This window comes from Chiloscyllium plagiosum, chromosome 28 (genome assembly GCF_004010195.1).
Source record: "Chiloscyllium plagiosum isolate BGI_BamShark_2017 chromosome 28, ASM401019v2, whole genome shotgun sequence".
Classification (NCBI taxonomy): domain Eukaryota; kingdom Metazoa; phylum Chordata; class Chondrichthyes; order Orectolobiformes; family Hemiscylliidae; genus Chiloscyllium; species Chiloscyllium plagiosum.
In genome coordinates this window covers 81,473-91,634 of record NC_057737.1, presented here as the reverse complement: position 1 = coordinate 91,634, position 10,162 = coordinate 81,473, and the positions used below count along the sequence as shown (strand labels likewise).

The window sequence follows — 10,162 nt, the reverse complement described above, 5'->3', positions numbered from 1 at the left end:
AAGGGCCTGTACTGTGCTGTAATGCTCTATGTTCTACTGCATTGAGTCATTGTAAAGTGCTCTGTGATTGGCCGTGGTTAGGATAATTGTGCCTTAAAATGAAACAAAGAAATGTGAAACAAAAACAGAAAATGCAGGAAAACTCAGCAAGGGTCTAGATTAAGGTGGTGTTGGAAAAGCGCAGCAGGCCAGGCAGCCTCCGAGGAGCAGGAAAATCGGCATTTCGGGCAAAAGCCCTTCATCAGCAAGTCTGGCATCATCCGTGGGGAGAAAGCAAAGTTAACGTTTCAGGTCCTGTGAGCCCTCTTCAGACTCTGTTCTGATATTCTGTTCCTTCCTCCTTGTGTGAGCTCCTGCTGCCGATTCAGATCATGGGATCCATCAGCACAGAAATCACGCTGAAAACTTCCTTCCCTGTGTTGAAGACACCCCCTATAGTACGTTGCTTATTCACTCATGTCTTGAGACAATTCTTAATGGAAAAAGCTGTTTATTCCACAATTCGGGGTGGAGGAGGGAGTCTGGCACAAATGGAACCGAATGGTCTGTTTTAGAAACATGTCCTTCTGTGATCAATGCGAGCAGACAGATTCCGATACAATTTATACATGTTCCCTAATGGAGAGGGTGACTGGTTTTGCGATTTGAAGACGTTCCCTCGGGGGATGCTGTTGTTTCAGACACTCCCTGCCAAGCCAGAGCTAAAACGTGTCTGAGCCGGGTTCGGAAACTGGGGAAGTGAGAAACCTGGACTGATCCAACGGACACAGCACCGAGGAAAGGGAAATATTCTCGGGAAAAAGTTAAGTCTGAGAAACAGAAACTGCAAGAGAACAAAGAAAAAGAGGGGCAAGGAGGAGAGGGAACAGGAGAGAAAGGTGGGTAGAAAGGAGAGTGGAAGGAGGGGGTGAAGTTAAGGTAAAGGGGAGGGGCATTAAGTGGGTAAGGGGGGAGTGAGGACTGTCCTGCTCATCGCGTGGGTCCCGTCCCCCGGGAGCAGCGGGTCCCGTCCCCCGGGAGCAGAGGGTCCCGGTACCCGGGAGCAGAGGGTCCCGTCCCCCGGGAGCAGAGGGTCCCGGTCCCCGGGAGCAGAGGGTCCCGTCCCCCGGGAGCAGAGGGTCCCGTCCCCCGGGAGCAGAGGGTCCCGGTCCCCGGGAGCAGAGGGTCCCGGTTCCCGATGGGTGGTCTCGGGCTGACGGGCTCCTGAACCGGGATGGAGATTAACCGAGCTTACATTGGTCTGGAGCTGCTGATCGCGGTGCTGGCCATTCTGGGCAATGTGCTGGTCTGCTGGGCTGTCGCCACCAACAACAACCTGAAAAGCGCCACCAACTACTTTCTGGTCTCTCTGGCTGTGGCTGACATCGCGGTCGGAGCTTTCGCCATCCCGTTCGCCATCATCATCAGCACCGGCATGACCACCCGCTTCCACGGCTGCCTGTTCCTCGCCTGCTTCGTCCTGGTGCTCACCCAGAGCTCCATCTTCAGCCTCTTGGCGGTGGCTATCGATAGGTACCTGACCGTCAGCGTCCACCTCAGGTACGTGCAGTGTCCCCCTGGGGGTGGGGGGAACGGGGCAGTGTCCCCCTGGGGGTGGGGGGACAGGGCAGTATCCCCCTGGGGGCAGGGATGTGCAGGGGAAACCAGGCAATTTGTTTAAGGACTTGTAGCAGTAAAGAGTGAAGCCTGTTGCTGCAGGTTTAGAGTCACATGGAGGCCAGACCAGGTGAGGTTGGCAGATTTCCTTCTCTGAGAGATGAGTGACACTGGTGTGTTTTTAACAATGAACAGTTGTTACATGGTGGACATGAGCTAACATTTCATTGAATTCACATCTGACCATCTGCCATGGTGGATTCCAACCCACTGGTTTATTCCCACTATGCCAACCTCCAGCACTCTTTTCCCCACACCCCACCCCACTACACTGTTGTGGTGGGAGATAGGAAACTTTAGTTAGGCCACATTTGGAATATTGTGTATTGGTCTGGTTGCCACACCACCAGAATGATGTGGAGGCTTTGGAGAGGATACAGAGAAGTTTGCCAGAATGTTACCTAGTTTAGAGGGGCTTAGCTGTTAGGAGAGACTGGACAAACTTAATGCGTTTTCGCTTAAACATCGAAGGACGAGGGTGACCTGATTTGAAGTTTACAAAATTCTGAGAGGAATGGCTAGTTCGAGTTTTTCTTCCCCAGGGTAAAAATGTTAATTACTAGATTAATAGGTTTAAGGTAAAAGGAGGAAAACTTTAAAAGTGATTTTTTACATAGAAGGTTGTAAGTGCCTGGAAAATGCTGTCAGATGAGGTGGTTGCAATGGGTACAATAGCAATATTTAAGGTATATGAATCGAGGGATACAGGCCACACAGGGGCAAAAGATTTTTAGTTTAGAAATGCACCATGTATCAGCACAGTCTTGGTGAGCTGAATGGCCTGTTCCCTTGTCGTATTGTTCTTTATTCTTTGATGGACATAGAGAACATAGGCGTGGATGGGTGAGATTGTGCCAGGAACTCAGGCTAACATCTTTCAGTTTTTACTGTTTTAAACATAAATGACCAAGTACTGTTCAGCAGCCCTTGGTGGCACTGTAACAAAAAATACAAACTAACAATCAACAAACTTGTATAGAGTCATAAAGTCATAGCGACATACAGCAAAGAAACAGACCCTGGAGTCCAACTCACCCGTGACGACCAGTATCCTAAATTAATCCAGCCCTATTTGTCAACATTTGGCCCATATCCCTCTCAACCCTTTCGATTCATGTACCCATCCAAATACCTTTTAAATGTTGTAATTGTACCAGCCTCCACCACTTCCTCTGGCAGCTTGTTCAATACATGAACAACCCACTGCATGGAAAAAGTTGCCCCTCAGGTCCCTTTTAAATCTTTCCCTCTCACCTTAAACCTAAGCCCGAAAATACTTTAGCAAAACATCCTATCCATGCTCCTCATGATTTTGTAAACCTCTATAAGGTCACCCCTTAGCCTCTGACATTGCAGGAAAAAAAAGGACCCAGCCTATTCAGCCTCTTCTCTATAGCTCAAACCTTCCAACCCCAGCAACATCCTTGTAAATATTTTCTGAAGTTGAAACTTTATTGCTGGAACAGCACAGCAGGTCAGGCAGCATCCAGGGAACAGGAGATTCGACGTTTCGGGCACAGGCCCTTCTTCAGGAATGAGCAGAGAGTGTTCAGCAGGAGAAGATAAAAGGTAGGGAGGAGGGACTTGGAGGAGGGGCGTTGGAAATGTGATAGGTCGCCCCCTCCTCCAAGTCCCTCCTCCCTACCTTTTATCTTCTCCTGCTGAACACTCTCTGCTCATTCCTGAAGAAGGGCCTGTGCCCGAAACGTCGAATCTCCTGTTCCCTGGATGCTGCCTGACCTGCTGTGCTGTTCCAGCAATAAAGTTTCAACTTTGATCTCCAGCATCTGCAGACCTCACTTTCTCCTCAAATATTTTCTGAACCCTTTCAAGTTAAGAGAAAGGAAACTTATTGAATTAAAATAACATTATCCAGGGTGATAATGTACCTCAGCCCCTGCAGTGACCAGTGGTCTCTAAAAGTTTCGGTTGTGCCGGTGAGCACTGTCTGCTTCCACGCCACGGACATCCAAATGCAGACTTAATATTTCATGCTTGTCCATTGAGCAATGTTAATTTATTACTTAGACTGAGGTGAATTAACTGAAAGGATAGCAGAGTTCAGAGTCATTGTGTGGTATATTCACACTGAGAATGGGCAGCTGAAAGACCACACCAGGCAATAAGGATGATTACCTCATCATTCAGGTGAGGTTGAACTTGTTCAAAAAGCCTAAAGACAATAAAAGAAATGGACAGTGAGGGAAACTGAGAACGGTGTAGGAATGTGAGGGAAGTGGAGGAGGATAAAGGGAGGTGATGGAGACTGGGAGTTCAGGTGGGAGGCGAGGGAGACCATGGTAGGTGAGAAAAACCCAAGGGATATGAGGAAGACCCAGGGAGGCGAGGGAAACTGAGGCAGGTGAAAAGTTCAATATTCTGAGGTGCTGGGTGCTCCTGGGTTAGCAGCAGTCACATGGCTTTACTTGAAATGTTTGAGAATGGAAAAGAAGGTAGGCTAATTTACTTGCAACTCTTGAGAAATGTGAGTGAAAATTGAAAGTAGCACTGAATACAATCATAGCAATTAAATATAGAGAGTTTTCTATATTAGCACTAATGTTAGGTGCTAAAAATTAGGAAATGGCGATCAGATTATGACAGAAAAGAAAGACATGTAGTCCAGTGCGGCCATGCTGGCTCTCTGAAAGAACTCTCCAATCAGAACCCATCCATTCCATAACTACTTTTGACTTTTCAAGTTAAATTCCCTTTTGTCCGATTCCCTTTTCAAAATTAATATTTTGTCAGATTACACCACTCTTTCAGGCAGTGGGTTACAGATTGTGATTCTTTGTAAAATGAATTCCTCATAGTAGCTCTGATTCTTTTCTCAGTCACCTTAAATCTGTGTCCTCCTGTTACTGACCCTCCTGTTCTATTATTTTGTCTATTCCACCAAATCTCTTGTGAGTCTCAACACTTCTGTACTTGCTGTTCCAGGGAGAGCAGTCACCTTCTCCAGTCTGCCACATACCCCAGTAAAGACCCTTCTGGTCCCTGCTCAAGGCCTTGACATTCTGATAAAAGTTTGGTGTCCAGGAGAGCATAAGCAATAGGATCAGATTTAGGCCGTAGAATTGAATAGAGTACTCCAATTGTGGCCCTACTGTTTCTTTTATAAAGAGCACAAACTTATTTTTATGCCTCTGTTAATAAAAATAATGTTCTGTTTTTACCTGGCACCTTCAAATATTTGGTGTAGACGTTCCCAGGTGTCTCTGGTTCTTACACGATCTATAAAATTATGCCATTTATAGTTTATATTGTGTCTCCTCTCTCTTTCTCATAAAATACAGCAATAGAAGATTTCTGAGCAGGATTAGGCCATTCAGCCCTTTGAGTCTGCTGCATCATTCAGTACAGTCATGGCTGATCTGTTGTGATCTCTTCACACTTTTCATAGAAACCTAGAGTACACAAGAGGCCCATTGAGTCTGCACTGACGAAACTTACTCTATTCCCACTTTCCTCCATGTGAACCATAGCCTTGAATGTTCTGACACTTCAAGTGTTCATTCAAGTACTTTGTAAAGGTTGTAAGATTTTCCGCTTCAACTACCCTCCCAGACAGAGCATTCCAAACATCCATCACCCTTGGTGAATTATTTTTTTCTGAAAGTCCCCTGTAACCCTCCTGCCTTTCACTTTAAAATTATGCCCCTTGTTATTGACTCTTCAGCTAAGGGGACCAGCTACTTTCTGTTCATTCTATCCATGCCTCTCACAATCTTATACATCTCTGTGAGGACACCCTCAGCCTTCTTGGTTCTAAAGAAAACAACTCGAGCTTATCCAGCCGCTCTTCAGAGTTGAAATGCTCCATCCTAGGCAACATGCTGGTGAATCTCCTCTGCAGCTCCTCCAGTGCAACCACATCCTTCATACACTGTGGTGACCAGAACTGTACACAGTACTGGAGCAAAGGCCTAACCAAAGTTCTGTACAGCTCCAGCATAACCACCTTGCTTTTATCATCTGTGCCTCGACTGATGAAGGCCAGTCTCATGTATACCGTAATAACCCTATTAAATTGCCCTTCCAGCTTGAGGGATCTGTGGACAAGGACCTCCAAGATCCTTACTTTGCTCAGCTTCCTTGCGTCCTACTATACATCGAGTACCCCTTGTCTTGTTACTACTTTCAAAGTGCATCACCTCACACTTATCAGGGTGAAATTCCATGTGACACTGATCTGCCCATCTGATCAATCAGTTTATATCCTCCTGTAACCCAAGACCATCTTATTAACCACTTGGTCAATCTTTGAGTTATCCTCAACTTAATTATCATCCCTCTGACATTCTCTTCTTTATCGTTGATATATATATTTACTTCTTTGCATCACATTAATTATATGTCTACCTATTGATATTCTCCTGTCTACCTATTGATATTCTATCTTCCAACTTTATCTTACGTACAGTTTTTGGAATTATGCTCTGTGTACCCAGGCCCAGGTCAGCAATATTGGGAGGAGCCATAGCCCCAACACTGATCCCTATAGGGACACCACTATGAACCTAACTCCAGTTTGACAAACAGTCATTCATCATTGTTCTCGGTTTTCTGCACTGGAGACAAGGCTATAATTCTGCTAACAAGTCTCTGGTGTGGTACTTTATCAGATGCCTCTGAGACTTTATTGTTAGACATTAAATGCCCAACTCCCCATGCATATTCTTAATCACTGTTAAATAACTCCATTCAATCTATACTGATTTCCAAGTAATTGGCCATACTTTTTCAAATGCTAAATAACTTTATCCCAAATTGTGATCTTTTTAACTTACTGAATGGCAGACCTCAGGCAGCTTAGCCTGTTGTTCCCAGGTTTGTCCCTCTCTTCCTTGTGAATTGGTGCCTGATTTTGGCAGTGTTATGGCATATTCAAGGATGTACGACTCTGATCAGCAATTCCAGCATTACTTCCTTCAGTAGATGTGTTCCCTCCATATTGGATGCTTCTCTATTTTGAGGAGTGCCAAACTCTTAAATACTTCCTCTTGATCTATTATCTGATGAAATATTACAACATTCTCCTTTACTGCATCATCTTCATGAGTGAAGATGAATACAAAGTACGAATGAAGTATGTCAACCATGCCTGCTACTTCTGCAGGAATACCTCTTGTTTATTCCCTAATCAGCCTTAGACTTCCCTTATTCACATTCTAATAGTTTTTGTTATTAATCAATTCTAGCTGCTGATTATTCTGAAACTCTTGGCTCTTAGTCCCTATTTTAGGTCTCTCCTATACTCTCTAGTTTTTGTTTCCCTCATGTATTATGAATTTTATATTTGTCATTAACTACCTTTTTCTGCTTCATTTCAGTTTGTACATGATTTTCTTGTGGTTTCTGTTGAATATGAGAGTATTTCCAAGATACAGGAACAGTATTGAAATCTTAAGTTGATTTGGGATTCATAATAGTAACAAAAATGAAGAAAACAATTTGAATGCATGTAGATGTCATGATCGAGGACACTGTGGTGTTCCATTTGTGTTTGTCAGGATAGGAATGATCAATAAATGAAGGATGAGGCGATCAAAGATCGTCTGTTCAAATTGAAAACAGAAATAGACTGTCCATCACCCCTCTTTGTTTATTTTAATTTGATTTATTCTTGTCACATGTACTGAGATACAGTGAAATGTATCTTATTGTGTGCTAACCAGACAAATCATACCTAAACCTAGAATATTCAGTGGGGTTGGTTTGCTCAGTTGGCTGGATGGCTGGTTTGCAATACAGAGTAACATCAACAGTATGGGTTCAATTCCCAAACTGGCTGAAGTTACCATGAAGGACCCCTCCCCTCGCTCAAGGCATAATGACCATCAGGTTAAACCAGCACCAGTCTTGAAGATGAAGGGAATTGTTTTCTCTTAAGAGGGTTGAGCAACTATGGAATTCTCTGCCTCAGAAGGTGGTGGAGATGGGGTCATTAAATATTTTAAGATGGATGGATAGATGCTTGTTAGACAGGGGAAACAAAAATTATTGGGGTTAAGATAGGAATTTGGAATTTGAATCAAACAGATCAGCCATGATTGTATTGAATGGGAGAGCAGCTGTAAGGGGCTGAATGGACTCCTGTTCTTATTCCATACGTTTATGGTTTGGTTGCATTTTCCAGCTATATAAGCATTTCTTTTTCCTCTTCGTAATTTTTAAAAATTATGTCATCCAAGGAGCTCTCTGTTTGTCCTACCTTTTTCTTTTGAGGGAGTATCCTTCTTTAAAGACAGCCTGTTCTATAGTCAGCCTAACCATTGTGATACAATGATCACTGTCCTAAATGTTCCCTTCTATCAGTCACTTGACCCAGTTAGTTTGTCTTAATGTAGAAAATTCTTTTTTTTTTAAACCTAGTCGAGGGTGTGAGCATCATTGGTTGGGCCAACATTTATTGTCCAGTCTCAAATTGAAGATGGTAGTGAGTTGTCTTCCTGAACCACTGAGTGAACACAATCTGTAACCAGTCACTTCCTGCCCTTTACACAACTGCTATCCTAGTCTATATTTTGATAATTGAACTCCCTCATCATAACCATTGTAATTGTTGCACCTCTCTCTAAGTCCCCTGCACATTTGTTCCCCTCCATTCTTACCACGTTCTTACATAAATTTAAAGAAAAGTTTTAAAAATTGAGATGCAAGCAGAAAATGTTGGAAATGTTCCACAGATCTGGCAGCATCTGTAGAGAGAGGAACAAAGTTAATATTATGGAAAGTCTGTCAGAGACCTGATGCATTAACAGACAGTATGTCCAGCATTTTCTGTGTTTTATTTCTAGCTCTCCAGCATAAATATTAAGGGTATTTTTTATTACAATATGCAAGATTCTAAAATGAATTAATAGAGGTGTTTAAAATTAAGGGATAAGAGTTTTTTTTTTAAAAAGCCTAAGTCTAATGTTTAAAAGATACAGAATTAAGGGGCATAAATATAAAATTGAATGCAAGCAATTAAGGACAGAAAGCAACAAAATCTTGTTACAGTGTCAGCTGTGAATGACACAGGATGAGGTAACTGAAGGATAGAAGAATAAACAGTCCTGGAAACAGTAAACCTGGAATGAGAATGTGCTTATTTGGGTCTCAGTTAGCTCAGTTATCTGGATGGCTGGTTTGTCAAGTAGATTGTTGCTAATAATGTGGGTTCATTTCCCGCACTGGTTTAGGTTACCATGAAGATCCTGACTTATCAACCTCTGCCCTCGCCTGAGGTGTGGTAACCCTCAGATTAAATTACCACCAGACATTTCTCTCTCATGAGAGAGCAGCCCTATGGTAACCTGAGACTGTGGTCATTTAACATATTGATGCACCACAGAAAGCATCCTATCCAGATGCACCACATTGTGATATGGCAACTGCATCTACACATCCTGCTGCCTCAGAAAAGCAGCCAACATAATCAAAGACCCCTCCCACCTCTGCTATAATCTCTTCCACCCTGTTCTGTCGGGCAGAAGATACCAAAGTTTGAAAACATGTACAAAGAAATGTAAAAACAGCTTCTTCCCCACTGTTATCAGCCTTATGAATGGACATCTCATGTATGAGAGTTGATCTTCTCTGCACATTTTCTGTAGATGTAACACTATACTCCGCATTCTGTTCTATTGCCTTTATGTACTTACATAAGAGGGGATTATAAATGCAAATGAAAGAATCAAGAGGAAGCATGAAAAGAGACTGGCAGCTAACATAAAAAGGAATCCCAAACTTTCCCATTTAGTTATAAACAGAGAAAAGATGGTAAAATAAGGAGTGGGGCTGATTAGGGACCAAATGGTGAGTTTACACATGCAGTAATAAGTGAGAATTTAGATCAGTACTTGGCATCAGTCTTTACCAATGAAGAAGATGCTGTTCAGGTAATGGTGAAAGAGGACGTGGTTCACACATTCAAGAGATTAAAATGGAAAAGCAGATGGTATTGCATAGGCTGACTCTACTTAGGTTTAATTTAGTTAATTAAATTTGAGAATACATCCAAGGCCACAGAAGGGAGAGTGGAAATTGTGGAGGCACTATCATTAGGACTGGAGAATTGCAATTAGGAACATAGGAACAATAATTCAGTGAGATCATTGGTTGACCTGTGGCCTCACTCGACATACCTGCCTTTGGCCCATTTCCCTTAATAGCTTTGCTTAACAAAAATTCATCTATCTCCGATTTAACTCTATTTGTGGAAGAGAGTTCCAAATATCTACCATCTTTTGTGTGTGGTAGTGCTTCCTAAAATCTCTCCTGAACGGTCTTGCCCTAATTCTGAGACTATGTCCCCTCGTTCTAGAATTCCCTACCAATGGAAATAGTTATCCACCCTGCCTTTTTCTATTAATATCTTGAAAATTTCAATCAGGTCACCCCTTAACTTTCTAAAGTTTAGAGAAAATAGGCCAAATTTGTCTAATCTCTCCCCGTAACTTTGGAAGTCTAGGTATCATTCTTATAAACTTGTGTTCTCCCTCCGAGGCCAGTAAAT

At 42.9% G+C, this 10,162-nt stretch overlaps 1 protein-coding gene across 1 annotated transcript in view; it reads left to right on the top strand.

Annotated features, from left to right (window-relative positions):
• Positions 1-920: 920 nt before the first annotated feature.
• Positions 921-10,162, top strand: part of adora2b (adenosine A2b receptor) — a 34,940-nt gene continuing 25,698 nt past the window's right edge. The window contains exon 1 of the mRNA XM_043718039.1: positions 921-1,539. Within this exon, the coding sequence (XP_043573974.1) occupies positions 1,214-1,539 (326 nt within the window). The 5' untranslated portion in view covers positions 921-1,213. The remainder of the gene's footprint in view (positions 1,540-10,162) is intronic.